General features: G+C 44.4%; 2 protein-coding genes across 2 annotated transcripts; one reads left to right on the top strand and one right to left on the bottom strand.

Moving 5' to 3' along the window:
* Positions 1-6,655: 6,655 nt before the first annotated feature.
* ATP5MF (ATP synthase membrane subunit f) lies at positions 6,656-8,419 on the top strand. Its single transcript, XM_026858621.1, has 4 exons — positions 6,656-6,745; positions 6,828-6,935; positions 7,756-7,872; positions 8,250-8,419. The coding sequence occupies exons 1-4, from the start codon at positions 6,730-6,732 to the stop codon at positions 8,276-8,278; spliced, it is 270 nt and encodes an 89-aa protein (XP_026714422.1). The 5' UTR covers positions 6,656-6,729; the 3' UTR covers positions 8,279-8,419.
* Positions 8,420-9,658: 1,239 nt separating this feature from the next.
* On the bottom strand, positions 9,659-16,420 carry CPSF4 (cleavage and polyadenylation specific factor 4). The gene is made up of 8 exons (XM_026858619.1): positions 16,304-16,420; positions 15,339-15,389; positions 14,671-14,823; positions 13,785-13,880; positions 13,538-13,631; positions 13,003-13,075; positions 12,037-12,129; positions 9,659-10,710 (listed from the first exon to the last, which is right to left on the bottom strand). The coding sequence occupies exons 1-8, from the start codon at positions 16,404-16,406 to the stop codon at positions 10,642-10,644; spliced, it is 732 nt and encodes a 243-aa protein (XP_026714420.1). The 5' UTR covers positions 16,407-16,420; the 3' UTR covers positions 9,659-10,641.
* Positions 16,421-16,426: the final 6 nt, after the last annotated feature.

The raw sequence follows: 16,426 nt of genomic DNA, 5'->3' as shown, positions 1-16,426 counted from the left end.
GAAAGATCTATAAAATACAGATATATAGGTATACTCCTTACCTTTTTATTTAATTAAAGTTTAAAAAATGCCTTGGAACCCTCAGATCAAATAGCCTATGAAAGACAGAGAGCTTGGCAACATTTCTGTCTGATAGCAGCAGGGCAAGGATTTTTTTCAGCTCAGATCGGTTTGATTAAACAAGCATTTTGTTGCAGCCGTCATACAGTGCTTGTTAAAAAATACTCTACATTTGTGTAGCATTTATCATCCAAGAATCTCATCATGTTTTACAAAATTTAATTAATTAAACTTTACAACTCCCCTCGGAGAGGAATAAAGAAAATGGAGAGTTGCCTTAATCCATCACCGAACTGCAGCAGACACTGGGTTAGAGGAAAGCAGCTGTTTGACAGCATGCAGCAGCACTAGAGCAAGAAGAGAAGATCTCTGGGCAAAGTCACCGAGGGAATCTACCATACACCTTGTGTTTGCCTGAAGTGTGCACTTCCACTATAAGTTAAATCCCAATTCTTGCAGATAAGATAGTGATTTTTCTCCCCCACCTCACACAGCAGGTGTATATCCAAGGCACTTGGCAGTACAATATTCTATCAAATCCCCAGCACTGATAAAGAACAGGGGCAGCCACAACACTGACCAGAACTGAGGGAGATGGAAGATATAGGACCATACAGCCACAAATTGCATCTCACAGTGCTGGAATGCTGTGCAAGCTGGTGCTTAAAGTGGAGGGAGAGTAAAGTCCCCTTAATCCCTCGCTTACTTCCCTCTCCCCTCCCCATCAGTAAATCCACACCTGTTAAAGGTCACCCTGAAATGAAATACATATGAATACTTCCTGCTTCAGCTTGGCTCCCCTGTCCCAGTCCCCTGCAGTCCCTCCCGGTCCCTGCTGCAGAGCAGGAGAGGGAAAGGGGGTGCACACATGCCCTGCTTGAATGTCAGTCGCATAGCTGAAATCCCACCCGACTCTTAGCTGATCTTTAGAGACGAATCTCTTTCTCACCCTGGCTTTAAGCTCCTTTCTTGCCGAGCATATAGGATAACATGGCCACTGGGCAAGCCTGATTAGACAGATCTGCTATGCCACTTCCACTAACTTTCAAAAAGCTAGAATTTGATCTGGTGCAAGTTGGGGAGGGGGGTGCAAAGCATCGCTCATTTGTGAGTGAAGTATGACAACAAAACCACAAAGATACGTGTGGGAAAGAATGATGCAAAGAAACACGGGTGCATTCACACTGCACCACAGAGAAGCACTGAGAAAAGGAAGAACAGATGGAGGAGCAGGTATCTTACCAACTCACTCACAAACTAATCAAACACAGCTGTGAACCCTGTACCGGTGACTGCATCTACTGCTGGGAGAAAGAGGCACAGTGTAACTCTCCAGGTGTGCAATCACCAAACCGAAAGGCCTGGGCTACATAGGTAGCAAGAGATAATTTGCTGGTGGGGGCTGGGTTGTGGTTCTTCTGTTGCAGCCCTACAAATCTCCTGATTTCTTTGTATCTTCTAAGAAGGTGCTTAGCACAGATAGTGGTAAAAAAAAAAATGAGGTCTAAATGAAACAGTAGTGTTTCTTGGCTCCTAAGCACTTCAATTTGATGTCTTTTCGCTATTACAGGTTAAGCAACGGCAGTCTTCAGGAAGAAAGAGAAACCCTGGGATACAAGCCCTCCCAGAAGTGCTCAATAGGGAGGTGAACTGGGTTGAGCTGGAGATGGGCTGTAGTCTGAGATCTGCAGGAAGCAACATCAAAAGGCACCTCCACAGGGCTGCAGAAGTGGTATCATCCCAAACCCACCGGTGCCTTTGGTCTGAGTAAGCCATCAGCAACTGAGCTTCTTCTAAGATACAAGGTAGCAGAGGGAGAATAGCCATCAGCTGAGAAGGTCAGATAGGCATTTTCCATGCAAGTCTCTAAAAGTGCTATTTTCATCAGACTTAAATGTGGGAAGAGAGGAAAAGTACAGGGATTGTGCTGGAAGAACTGACAGCAGATTCAAAGATGCTAACAAGGTGAATTTTTTAAGCTTCTGTCACACCAATCAGTCTCCAAATCCCCCCCCAGCAATATGAGGCCCATTTGTACTCCTGCTAGGCCACTCACCCTTCCCCAGACACAGTGATAAGATGGGATTCATCACACCAATCTTCCCTATGCTCACCAAGACAGATCTGCTTGCACAGGTGGAAGATGTGTTCAATGCTGCCTTTTTGGATTGGTACCACCATGGCTTTCCCAGTGGGTACATGTCTTTCTGCTTTTTAGCATGAAGAAACTGTTTTTCACTGCTCCCTGGTTTTATTTGCATGTTTGTCTGTGGGAAGCAGGCAGTCTTGGATACAGCTGTTGCTGCAGCAGACTTACCTTAGTGAAAATTCCTGCTTTGGTTTTGCAAGTGTTTTAATTAACGTAAATTATTTTACTACACTTTACTACTGATAGCATGTAATTATCTCCCCACAGTTATATATTTAGCTAACCAGCAGGCTGATCAAAGACCTACAAAATAAGGTACTTGTGCAACTGACACTAAATACAGCAAAGGCCAGCAAGATGGGACCAAAGAAGGAGGGAAGAATTCCCCTTCTGCAGTCCTAAACACAGGGCTCAAATTTCTCCTTTTGAAAAGATAATCATAACATTGACTAAACATTTTATCAGAGGAGCATGAAGATGCATGGATACTCAAGTGCTGTGAAGGAGAAAAGAACAATGTACATGCTAAACTATTAATCATTGGTAAGTGATCTCCTTTGTAAAGTGTTTTGAGGTTGACTAAGGAAAATGGCTCTGTAATAACACGGAGCAAGCAATCCCCTTACAATCATAGGTTAATTCTCTCAACTGCTTTTGCTGGGTCAATCCCTAGGTATTATTATCTATGCAAGGCAATTCGCTATTTTCCTGAGGAAGTCTGGCCTTGGAGGAGATTCCAAACTCCACACCCCTCTCTCATCCTATTCAACTCGGGAGTCCGGTTTCCACTGCAAGCACAATTTTAGATGAAGGTGGTTGAGACTTAGCTGTCCTGCTCTCACCACATCAAACTGTTTGTACAATTAAAAAACAACAGACTGTATCAAGCTACCTGGGACCATAACTTTTCTTCATATCTGGTTGATAAAACATGCGTCTCGCCATTGAGCTTCTGGAAGTGCTGGTAGCCCATGATTTCTCTTTCTCCTGGACAGCTGCAGCCGCTTAACCTGTGCTGGTGGGAAGACATCAAGTTGGAATAAGTGTTTAGGAGCCAAGAAGCATCCTATGCCAAACTGCATGTTTCAGAACTGTGGCTGCCCGCTTGTGTAGGTTGGATCCTTTATTAAAAGCACTGGGTGCTTTGTCATCAGTTTCAGTGGGCACAGGATTGGTTAGGTAAATCCTCATCTCTTGACCTTCTTGAAGGTCACTCTGTGCTACTTTACACACCTATGGAGACTGTCTGCATATTACTATAGAGTCACTGACCATCAGGCCCAGGTGAGACTCTTGAGTATTCAAAGGGTGGCACACAGAACAGAAAAAAATGATCCCAGCCTTACAGTCTGAAGGAAGCTGTGTTATGCTTTCTACTCCTCCTTTTCATCAACTTTAATGAAAAGTGTTACTTAACTTTTCAGGCCACAGCTGAATTCTTTGGACTGAAAGCTGCAATATTATGTGTTATGGTTGCTACCAGAAAAAGGAAACCTCTTCCGTACCTATTGACGTCTTTTGCAAAATACTTTGGGTTTTTTGAATGATGCACTCCCTATTATTTCTATGCCATTACTTATAAACTTCACAGCATTTTCTAGAGGGGTCTTCAGTAAGATGAAAACCTCAGGGCAACACTCCATTAGGCTTTTATTTTTATAGGCTGGGTTAAACCTTCTTGAAACTGGTAGGTTTAACTGCATTCCTTTATTTAGGGCAGCTGAGGGAGACATTAAGTCTATTTCCACCCACTGCTCAAATACCTGAAGGCTCTGTGAGGACAGTTTTTGGTAGAATATTAAAAGAAAAGAAGGTTATGTGTGGATGGACAATATAGTTCAGGTGGAGGCAGAGAGAGAAAGACAGCATATTGAAACAGGCAGGGAACAGAAACTTCAAAGAGCCTGAACAATCACTGATATAAAACCTGGACTGAATACAAGAAACAGAGGGATTTGGGGTCGCATTGCTGCCTGGAACAGGTCTGAAGTAAGGAAACTGGCTCTCAACTGCATGATTTTTCCTGTGTTCAGGAAAAAGGACTATGAGAATTCTTGTAAGCAAGCAGAAATACATCAGAAATACCTTTCTTCATCACTCCTCCTCCCATCTGGATCAACCAACAAGACCCTGAATTTTGGCCAGCATCACAGGTCAAAGGGAGGAAACGTGCTGCAAAACCTCCTGCACATCTGTACCATTTAACTCTTCCTGCCTGGTTCAGAATTGGAGATGTATCCTCATTATGGACTTCCATTCCCATCTTAACAAACCAAATTTTTCCAGACCTTGCTATAAGGAGTCTGAGCAACTCTGCGTTCTTCTGCTCTGCAGGGAACTCCTTAAAATGAGGCCCCTGCCATTGGCTTTTTTTCCCCTGAAGGTGAATTAATCTGTTTTGCATGAGTAATCCTATTTAAAACAATAAGTTGTCTTGCAAGAATGAGGGAAGTAAGTTTGAAGCATGTTTTTATGCAAGTACTGTAAAAAGGTCACATAGTAGTTCATCAAGGGACACTTCAGCAATAAGATGAGAGTTATCAGTAAAGTCCAATAATAAAATAAAGGATAATTTAATAAAGGTTTTTTTAACCCATTTAACAGGGTCTAAATTTGGAACTCTCTTCAAGTGATCAGGCACACTATACTCTCCTAATCTTACTTTCTGTTAATAAGTAAAAGAAAAAAAACAGGTAGTAATCTATTCCTTCTGCTTTTATGTTATGGGAGAGCACTATTCAGCATTAATAAATACATTTCAATAAAACAGAGGCTGAAGCTAGTCACGTAGACCAACCTCTTTGTAAGATACATTACAGAGTACCACATCTCTTGAGACAACAGAGGTCCCATGCCTCAACTCATTTAATACCAGGTAACACAAACCCTCCAGATATAATGCAAGAATCCTGCCAGGGCAGGAGGAAGGCATGTGGAATAAGACTCTGCAACCTAAGAGAAGTAAAAGCTGCAGAGATTAGTAACTCAGTGTCTATGCAGGAGCCCTGTGGGCCACCTCCAGCATCCTTAATTTAGTCTTCATCATCTCTGATCTGTTCTAACAGTCCTCTGTGGGATGGAGATTTAATAGCTAGGAAATCTGGGATCCTGACTGACCTGTCAGAAACAGCAGTGGATGGCTGCTCCCTGTTTACTGCTGTATCACTTTGCTTTTCAGATTCAGCACAATAAACAACAAAACCTGACACTATTTTATGAACCCGAATGATAACAATTGAAAGCCTCTAGAGGTCAGGCTAATGGAGAGCATCTTCCCCACAACTGCATCTGCTAAATGCGAGTGACACCTGCTGGAGTCCTCTCCATCATAGCCCACCCCGTCCCACCACGGCTACCTCCGCAGGTGTTTTACTTGCCCGGGGTGGACCTTCTGGAGGCCTGCGTCCACTATATCCCCCAGAAAGACACTTGGGAACATGAAATAAATCCATGTGGTTCTTTCCTATTACAGGAAGGCAAAAGTTGTCTCTATCTGCACACTACCTCTTCCACCTCTCCAGTTATGCAGGTTTAGTGCCACCATACAACGAGGCCAGGGCTTCTCCTTTTATCTTTGACATCCTTCCAGAGGAGCTGTAGTAAAATGCAGCATAATCCCACAGAGAAAAGTCCTGAGTGGGCACTGAAATGGACCACACGATACATTATTCAACTATTACCTAATCCCTGTGAAAAATACAGTCTAACATTCCTCCTCTTGCCTTGAAGTCACCTGAGAAGATTGCAGGAGAGAGCAGGTGACTCCTGGAAAGAGGTCTGAGAAGCCCTCACTTCTTCCATGAGAACGTATGATAAAAATTTAAATGTATGTTGCAGTATATACTATCTGTGAACGCACATTTACAGTGTTAAGAGTTGCAACTTCTTCAGAACACACTAGAAAAGGTTCATTTGTGGGACATCAGCAGCCCCCGAAAGACTGGTGATCGAGTCTTGTGACGATGCTGATGAAGACTTGTGAATTTTTCCATCTCTGCTATTTTCTCACAATCTGCAGCGCCAGTGAGTGCTGGCACCCGACACCCCACAACATACGGTGGGGACAGTGCAAGGCGCTGGCCAGCCCTGGGGCAATGGAGGCTGTCATCCAGCATCACTGGGCCGGTGTCCCCTGAAAAAGGACCCAGCCGCTGAAGAGACCTGCTGGAGCAGAACAAGGAGCAAAAACCCCTCAGGGTGCCCCCAGCCCTGTGACAGGCCACCATGCCGGCAGGGCCCCACACGCCTCAATGCAGTGCCTGTGGCAACTAGGCAGCGTACGCAGCCCCCACCGGGGAACTGACCCCTCGGTGAGGAGATGGGACGGGGGCAGGGCGGATCTGGGGCCAAGATCTCCTCGGCGGGACCATCGCGGGGGGGGAAACCACCCGCCCAACATGGCGGCAGCCCTTCGCCACCCGCCCCAACATCCGGGCTCCCGCCTGACCGTCCTCCCGTGAGCCTCAGCGGCCCGTCCCTTCCCGGCTTCCCCCGCGGCGGCGCAGAGCAGCAGCGGCAAGATGGCGCAGCCGCCCGGTGAGTGCGGCGGGCCGCCAAGGTGACCGCGGCTCCCTTCCTCCCTCCCTCTCTGACTAGGCTGTGTCTCTCTCTGTGCCAGCTCCCCTCAAGGACATGAAGCTGCTGGACGTGAAGCTGGGCCAGCTGCCCACCTGGCTGGCCATGAGAGACTTCACCCCCGGGGGCATCGTGGGGGCCCTGCGAAGAGGTGAGGGGGGCTGAGGGGAACCCGCCCTGCGGAAACAGCCCCGCGCCCCCTCGGCCGGCGAAGACCTGGAGGGTGTGAATCCCTTCTCCTGAGGGACCGGGGCAGATCAGTGCATAAGCATCTCTGGCTGCCAGAGTGGGTGTTGGCTGGGGCAGGGGGGATCCGGCAGTACAGAGCGATTTTTGCTTCTCCAGAACTGAGCCTACTGTAGCAGCTTGTTCTCCCGCCTGTAAATTTGGTTTTTGCATGGGTTTGATCCGCCAGGTTTGTTTTCAGTAGTCCTTATTGTATAAAAAGATAATATGGTGAGCTGACTCCTGACCCTATTTGTTGAAAATCGAGGTTTCTCAACATCACGAGCAAATTTAAAAACAAAACATCTGATCCCTAAGGATAGTCAGAAAGGACACAGGGCTTTTATAGATGGCTTGACTGATGCCCTTTGGTGTAAGTACAGATATGGCATTCAGGTAGATTTAAACACAAAATATCAAATGCAAGTATGTACATAATGTATATACACTAGTATGAAAGAACTGGATAATTCCAAAGCCCCTTGTGCTCATGCAACTGAGAATAATGTTTAGGGAAAAATGATAAATGTCTTTTTTTTCCTTTTTGTTAAAGGCTTAGCACTATGAACTTGAGTTCACGTTGCTTAACTAACACACAAGTTGTCTTCTCTCAGACTTGCTTCCGAGACCCTCAAATGCTTCATTAGAAACAATTACCTGAAGTTCTGTGAAACCAGGCTGCTTCTTTCTGACTCAGAAAAATACGCAACTCATCTGGCTGTTATGAAAACTTTTCTCCTACACAGGTTATGACAGATACTTTAATAAATACATCAATGTCAAGAAAGGGGGGCTCAGCGGTATCTCCATGGTGCTTGCCGGTTACGTTGTTGTCAGCTACATCTGGAGCTACAGTCACCTGAGTAAGTAAAGGCAGAATGGCCAAGTGCATATAGTGCAGCTTGGAAGATTGCTTAGGCCAATAAAAACAATTAACCTGCTACTGCTTTTAGAAATAAAATTAAAGACTGTGCTAACCTTTGCTTCTTGAATCCAAGACTGTGGGCAAGCAAGCTTCTTTTAGCCACAGAAAACTTGAATGCTTACTAAATTATCCGATGGCCAGTATTTTCTTGGTGGCGATAAAAGCTTAGATCTTGTTGCCTGTCTGACCTGACAATACTTAAAAACTATGTACTTGGATTTTTTTGTTTAGAGTGCTTGCTTTGCTGTAATTTCAGGTGTTGTGTTTTTTTCTTGTGACTTCGGTAAAATTAATTTGCTTTACTTTGTATGATAGAGCATGACCGCCATAGGAAGTACCACTGAAGCGTGAATTTCAGCAAGTAAAGGTACAACTCTTGAACAGACTTGGCTACTGGAACAGCTATCCTGACAGAAGACACCAGGACTATTCGTTTTAAAATCTGTACTATTACGACCAATAATAAAGTGCATACGCTTTACTGAGCTGATACTCATATAACTGACTTATTAATTGTACTGTGCAAGTGAGTTTGTCTTAAGGAGTTTCATCCCTCAAGGGTAAGTTCAGAGAGGGTTGGGAAGGCATCTGCTACTCGGGTTGTGTTATGAACTGGGGAAACTATTACAGTTGATTCCTATTTAACTTTAGTAAAAACTGAATTGCTTCTTAATGGCCATTATGTGCAGGTTGGACAACTAGGTGAAAAGATGTATTTTGATTTGAAAGAACAGCATCTGAGCTTTTGGGGGCTTGGTGTGGCCATGTGTTTCTGATTTTTAGACTCACCCAGGGACTGTGGGTATTGGGGCACTTCTCCACTGTTGCAGAGCACAGTGATAGATCAGTGTGGCTGTAAGGAGGCTGCAACTCCCATTCTGTCACTGGGATTCTAGTGCTTCTTACCTCTTGAGAACCCAAAATTTCTATCAGAACGCCACCTACTTTCATTGCTAAAAGAAGCAGGAACGTTATTCTGAATGGTTATAAGCTTAAAAGACCTTTAATATAACATTAAGTTAAACTGAAGGAAAACTTTGCTTTTTGATATAAAGGCAGTGGTGAGAAGCTTAACGGGAGGCACTGCACATAAGTGTGGCTTAAAGGAGCATCTGTGGGTCTGGCCCCAGCCCATGACCTTCCTCACACACACCCCTCGGCAAGTGCTTCCCACTGCCACAACACAACCTGGTGGAATCGCAGCTGGGTGTCACAGGTACAACCTGCAGTATCCTTTTGGGAATAGGAGGGAGAGGGAAAACCACTTCTTAAGGGATATGAAGAATCAAGAGCTTCAGTGGTAACAGGAAGGTTTTCAGTTTTAGAAAAAACCTGTTCAAGTAGTGAAGAACATAAACTCCTGAACTAGATGGGGAAGGCAGCCCGACACTGATGTGGTTTAGTTCCCTCTGTGCCCAGTTACACACCAGCAGTACGTCTGGTATTCTGGCCACTGTTCAGCCTCTAGGGGCACAAAGTGTCTGTCATACCACAGTCATGTAGACTTGAAACTTCTACTTCCATTGACTCCACTCTCCATAGTGAAATAACGCATTCAAATCAACGCAGGCTCTGGTCACTTTCAAAAAAAAAAAAAAAAAAAAAAATCACAGCCAGCTTTATCCATCAGTACATTTCAATAAAAACAAAGTATAAAGGCAATCAGCAAATGAGAGATGGGTTAGAATCAATAAGGCTCACATTGTAGGTGCAACTTTTTTTTTTAATTCACATTTTATCATTGGCCCTTTTGAAATAAGTCTTCTCACAAAATGAATGGGTTTTGGCTTGCAAAAATTGCTCTCAGAAGAATGCTCTACCACTTTTAAAAGCAGTGTTCCATAAGAATATACATCTCCACTTCTTGGTCTTCTCTAGGCTATGGAAATACCTGCTCAGTGTGAGCTGGATGATGGGGGCGCTGAGACAAGGCTCTTCTATTCCTACTCTTCAAGCAGTGTTCATTTCCCTCCAAACTTTTTGCAATGGAAAATGAGCACAGATGTGGCTTTCCTACATTGTTCCTCATTGTTTGGCTAACCACAGAGATGCCAATTTATTCTCCCCTTGATCAGTTCTCACCCAGAAGATTAATTTCTAACCTTCAGTATAGCAAGAAGCACAGAAACAAAGCAAGTGGATGAGAGTTTTACAGTCCGGTGTACGTGACGGGTTAAGTCAGCCACCAGGACAAACTTACCAACTATGACAGGCTGGATCTGGGAACATGACTTTGCTTTTTAAGAGCTACAGGACAGCAGAATCCCTGCTCCCTCACTGAAGGGAAGGCATTTCAAGTATTAGTTTTCCCAGTCAGTCTTCCTGCTTCCACAGGGAGGGCTGAAACGCTGCAGGTTCTCCAAAGAGAAGTGGCAGAAGGAAAACACTTTAAAGAAACACTGGTATAAGTTGTATTTATGTAGACTGCTGCACCGGTGAGGGGTTTGCATATCTATTGGCTTTTAGATCTACCTTTCAGCAGGGCTCACTGAAAATAGGCAGAGGCCAAAATCTATTTTAAAAAGATTAAAACATAAAAAAAAGTCGTGGACAATTAGAAAAAATGTTGCTTAGCAGCAGCCAGCCTCTGACCAGTTCTTTCAGTAATGTCATTAAAAAACAACCTGATTAATAGTTCAAGACATAGTGCTAGGCAGAAACCTTTTCTCAGTGTTAACAGCTCCCCTGCACTCTTCATTCTGTTCTTTCACTGTCCACTGAGAAAGGCCAGATGTCCTTTGGTGCATCTGTTGGCATAATGACCTTTTTCACCACACTAAAAGAGAAAAAGAGAGAGGAATTATTACAGTTACAGCTTTTTTTCCCCTAGCTACCTTTATTAAGGTAGCCAGTGACTGTTCCGATTTGGAAGCTTTTCTGCGTATGGAAGATGCAGCATTTAGCAGGTGAAGTGAAACGTGGGATCACAAGAGACACGATTTATGGGCTATTTCCACTCCTTGGAGCAAAAACTGCTTCTGTGGTGGGAACAACCTGACACCATGTTATTGTAACGCACTACAAAGGAGAGAGCTCTCAGTGTACCACTACGAACAGCCAAGGGCTGTAACACACAAGGAGAATTTCAACATTTGAGGCTTCCGAGACTCCTCCATCTGACATGCACTAGATCAGAGATCTGTGGGGACTCTCCTGAATTAGACAGGGAAAAGGGCAGCTGAACAAGAGATTCATGACTTTGCACCTTGAAGCTATCCAAGCCCAGGGGGAAATGCCAGTATCTGGTGCAACAGCGTTCTCCAAATACATAATCTACTTGCAGCTAAAATAATAAGCAGTGAAACAGATTCAGCTACTTCATATCTCTCTTTTACCCAAACAAGCACATCAGGCACAGAAGTTGGTACATAGTGATGTAACTGTCAGAGGACAGGAAGATTCTTTGCCCTTTTCTAGAGGCTTGAGTCGGGGCTTTTGTGGAAAAATAAATTGAGATGGAAACTCAATCGTGTCAGTTTTACTGGTGCTCCTCAGCGAGCAATCAAGGTGAATAGCTCATTCCTTGGTTTGACAACAACAGGGTGCATTTGCAGCTGAAATACTGAACAGTCTTTGCATATTCAATTCCTGTTAGTTGCAAAGACCTTCCAAGCTAAGAGGCGAGAAGAAAGTCTTTCTACAGTCACCAAGTGTAAGTAAATTAACTTATGAGACAAAACTACTATTAACTCATATTGTAAAATGTATAGTCCAGCAGTTTCCTTTAACTGTCAGTGTAAGGGTTTCCTGTTCATTAGCAGATGAGCAAAGCGTGTCCTACAGCAGCCTTAATTGTCACAGCAAGCCCATGAGCTAGCAAACCAGTGACTAGAAGCCTCAGGATTCAATGCTAATTCCCACAGCTGTACCCATGCACCAACACACAACATCCATCGAGCAGAATGTACATTTCATGAACCTGTCTACATTGTGAAAAAAACCTTTTGCAGGACCAACACCCCACATCACATCAGTCCATTCCTTTGCCCGTGGCAAGCAAGCAGCAGCAAAGCAGCATGGTGTAGTCCAGCTGACATGCACTCTATACTTCTTAAACCTGGCAGCCTCTGCTCTCCCTCCTCATCCCTCCCCTCTGAATTACCTTGTAGCAAGTGACCTGCTCCAACGGCCGGGGTCCTCTGTTCCCAGTGTTGTTATTTTGTGACTGCATGACTCCAATGACTTGGGGTGTCCTCTGTTGGTTAGAAGAGTTCTGACTCATTAAGTGCATCGAGGATAAAGACCTTTACAATTGCTATTTTATTAAGAAGGAAAAAGAGCACCCCATATATCAAATGATCAGTTTTCCTCCAAATCTATGTGTGGGTGCTCTGCCAGCTGGAGCACCAGAGACAGTATCAAGCACTGAGGTTTACAAAGTCCAGTGATCCTGCTTTTCTCTGGAAAGCAGATTTAGAGAGTAGGTTTAGGCTGCTAAAATATCATTGCCATCACTAAAAGATGTCACATAGATTACAAAAACTGGCAGACTGCTCCACAACCACGTATGATGTGCTTCTATGTAATGTGGGAGCGTTCAGTGACTAGATCTCCATGTAAAGTTGGAGGAATTGCAGGGCTTTCATCTCTATAACGGCACTCAGGGCTGCTCACTGCTTAGTTCTTGCCTAGCACCCTCCCTTCCAGGCAGTGCTCCAAGCAACAGAACCGCCACTGCTGGCCTCTGAGCTGGGGACAGCACTAAAAACTGAGAAGGTGAACCAAGGCGAGGGGAGAAACAGAACAAAGCAAAACACCATGGTCCCAGAACGAAGGCAGCAGCAGTCTGTTGTGATCAGGTGGCAGACATTAGAGGGCTGGGAGGAGGGACAGTGCTTTGTGGTTTATTAGGATTTGTCTCCAAATTCTTAATTACAAAATAATATCACACCCTGTTGTAAAATAGGAATGGTTTTCCTTCACTCAGTGAGTGTTCCTCCAAGGCTTTCCAGCAAGCCAGATCCAAGAGCCCAGATGTCCAGTTTGGACTGACAATATACTCTCTTTTAAAGCACTGTGGGAAATGCTTTGAGGGTGAGTGTGTTGGAGGGGCAGGGGAATTCTGTACCTTTTGCTGTGTTTGTGTCGGTTGGGGCAGTGGTGGTTGCTCTGTGGTTCCCATTGGCAGTTCAAACCGAGGGCTGGTTTAAACAGAAACAAGAAAATTGATTCTGAAATCATATGCCAACATTTTACCATCAGCTCAGTCAAGTAACTCCAAATATCAAAATGAACATGCACCCAATTAAATTAATCTCAAAGGATATAGACCTCCCTCTCCCCACTTCTCCCTGCATTCTGATGCTCAGCAATTACATATACAAAAATGACAATCCAGTATGTAGTATATCCCTCTGCCTCTGAAGTCTTCTGGAATATAAAACCATGTGGTCCCACTGCGCTGATGGCATCTGGTCACCACTCCAGAGTCTTACTGGTGCCTCCCTGAAGAGGCCCTGCCTCGTATCCTCAAATGGGTACAACAAACTAAACGCTGGCCACATCCCCAGAGACACCGGGAAGCACTGGAGTACCCTCATCTGACACACATCGGATTATAAGGAAAACACAAGATTACAGGACAAGCCTGGAAGCATACTCACTGCATGAATTTACAGGTAGGCCCCTCTGGACAGAATCCTACTAGGTAATTCACACAAATGACTCTTCGAGTGTGTCGGTGTCTGCAGAGGGGACCTGCAACACAAAGCTCAGTAGTTCACATTCCACATATAAGTAACCCCAGCACTCACTAGTAGCAGGTACACAAGCAGGTCGTGCAAAGAAAGAGTAGCAACACCCTACCCTTGATTTATAGCCAGAGAAGCAGCAACTGTGTGACATACATACCATGTTTACAGAAGCCTCTGTCATACCAGGGACAGTCCTTGATCTTAGACTCCGGGTCAATGTGCAAGAATGGACATTCTTTGTTACTGCATTCCCCTGTACCAAAGGCAAACACACTTCTTAGTCAACTGTGTAGGTTTGAAATCAAATGATTCTCAAAACATTACCTGGATCATGTAGCTCCCACAAAGCTGTTACCAACATTTATAAATTCAGGCACAACAGTCTTACTGCCTGCCTTAACCTAGATGAAGAACACCAAGGACTCACCCCTGGTGAGTAAAGTTCCACCAGACTGGATTATTTATGTGTGCTTTTAAAAACAATGAGGAAACTAAATTTGAAAGAGCAGTCATGATAACAAAAACCAAACATTTAGTGCACCAGAAGTGTGGAGAAACTACAAATTGCGCACTAACCTCAATCCAAGGAAACCTACAAGACTGTAAGTTTCTGACAGCAAGTTGCCTCATTATGTCCAGATCTCCAGAGCTGGAAAGCAAGTGCATAAAAGTTTTGCACCCCCATGCCCTCTGCTGCTCATCAACTTCCCAAAATAAGAGTCATGCAAAGACTAACTGCTCAGCCTACTCATCTCATACCCAAAACTGAACATAAGACATAAAATACAGTAAAAAACTGAACTTCCCCCCTCTTCCCGCAAGGGACAAGCTCTTGAGAGAGAAGACATCTACAATACATCACAAATTTAGGGAAATAAGAAGATGAAGGACTAAGCAGATCTGAAAAATTACAACCTAACAACATCATCAGATGCAGAAGAACTGTAACGCTCTGAAGACAGATGAGAGGGATGTACCAGGATCCTCTTCACCATCTCCCATGACAGCAAGGAACACTAAGTAGGAGCTACAACGCCCCTTACCAAATTTGGAGTAGAAGTAACACTCAGGCATCTTGGTCATGTCATACTCATGCAGAAACTCGCACTGGTCTCCCTTTTTGCACAGTCCTCGTAGCCAGTGTTTGCAAACAACTGTCTTTTCCCCACTGATGTGTCGAAACGGGCACATGCCACCTGCAGAAGGATGGGACAAGAAGGGAAAAAAGAACAATTAAAACATGCAGCACAAGAAGGCACAAGGCAACAGCAACACTTTGTTCCCCTCTGCAAAAGGGGTTTCAGAATATGTTACTTTTAAAAATGAATTTAGACTTTAGTGGCAATAGCAAAACAGGAGGTTCCAGACAAGTCTTATGCTACCCTCTAACGAGCTAAGCAATATAATTACCAGCTCTTAATCCTGACGACCACAAACCACAGCAACTAATACAGGCACATCCTCAGCACAGTCTGCATGTGGTAAGTTCAAGCTTTCCTTTATCAGTAGCTTTGCTTACTCACCTCCCAACTTCTTAAAAAAATACCATTATTTCACAATTGCTGCAGTTATTCCAACATCCTTCAGTTTTATCCTATACCTAGGTTATCCACTCATCTTTATAAAAATCAAGAGTATTGTAGACAGCGCTAGAAAATCTGATTTCCCCCTTCACCCCGATGGGCATAATTGTATTGGAAATATTACTTGCCTTTTCCACAGGCTGCTTTTAAAAAAAATTCACAGACAGCTGCGCCTGACTCTGTAAAGAGAACAAATAAACATAATTAACAAAGTTTCATGGCAGCTTTTAAAATACTTCCTTCCCCAGAAGGACAATCTGGTCCTAAACATAAAAGAAAAGTGGCACTTTGGTTTGGGGAAATCACTTTCCCAAATAAATTCCTTGTTCCAAGTCTGGTCCTCACAAATACCTGTATTCATCTTGGGGTACACCAAGGAGAATTTGAAAAGGTTTGGTGGTGCTTGGTTTGCTTTTCAAATATTTAGTCTCTGCTGTTAAGTCAATCATGTCAGTGAACCCTGTATTTACAGTCCTAGCAATGACAGTGTTACATTTTTTGACCAGAACAGCTTGAAACAACTGTTAATGTGTTACTGCTTCCTGATCCTGACCAACAGGAACCACAACATTTGAGGGAATTAAAACAAAAGTTTAGTAGCCCAGCCAGAATATTTCAGCAAACTACAAGTCTCCTGAGACTATCTGTGTCAGACTGTTAGACTGAAGGAAAAAGTTTAGAGACCAGGCCACAGGCATACCTAAAGATGAAGTCTACCTACCATCAAAATACCTCATTGATCAAAAAAAAAAAAAACCCCAAACTGTATAGGAAAGTGATATTTATTCACAAAAGTGCCTCAACTTCCATTTTCCAGCCTGGCTGGGTACTAACTAACAATTTTCATTAAGTAGGAAAGAAAAACATCGGATTAGGACAGATATTTCACAGGGAAAGCAGAAGTTGGGTGGAACTGAGGACAAGACTTGAGCGCCACCGGCAATCCCCCACCCTCTCCCAAGCTCAGCCAAACCCAAGCGGGAGCCCTGACGCAGCCCCAGCCCCGCGGACGGCTCCGGGGACAGGGGACAAGAGCTATCCCCGAGCACCCCGGGAAGGAGGGAGCCGCGCAGCGCCCGGTGCCCGCACGCACTGTCCATGCCGGGAAAGGGCAGCGGCTGCGCCCCCAGCTGCTGCTCCACAGCCAGCTCCAGGTCGAACTTGATGTGGTGCACGCTGGCGATGAGCTCCTGCATGGTGGCGGCTGGGGGGCGGC

The sequence above is a fragment of the Athene cunicularia genome (assembly GCF_003259725.1).
Source record: "Athene cunicularia isolate RWA chromosome 14 unlocalized genomic scaffold, athCun1 chr14_part1, whole genome shotgun sequence".
Classification (NCBI taxonomy): domain Eukaryota; kingdom Metazoa; phylum Chordata; class Aves; order Strigiformes; family Strigidae; genus Athene; species Athene cunicularia.
The sequence above is the reverse complement of the archived record's forward strand: the minus strand, read 5'-3'. Positions and strand labels throughout refer to the sequence as shown.

Coding starts and splice junctions, on each gene's coding strand:
- ATP5MF (XM_026858621.1), top strand. Junction 6,936..7,755: donor CGTGGGGGCCCTGCGAAGAG/GTGAGGGGGGCT, acceptor TCTCCTACACAG/GTTATGACAGATACTTTAAT. Junction 7,873..8,249: donor CTGGAGCTACAGTCACCTGA/GTAAGTAAAGGC, acceptor TTTGTATGATAG/AGCATGACCGCCATAGGAAG.
- CPSF4 (XM_026858619.1), bottom strand. CDS start 16,406: ATGCAGGAGCTCATCGCCAGCGTGCACCACATCAAGTTCGACCTGGAG. Junction 13,076..13,537: donor CCTACCTGTAAATTCATGCA/GTGAGTATGCTT, acceptor TGTTTAAACCAG/CCCTCGGTTTGAACTGCCAA. Junction 10,711..12,036: donor AGCAGGTCACTTGCTACAAG/GTAATTCAGAGG, acceptor TTTCTCTTTTAG/TGTGGTGAAAAAGGTCATTA.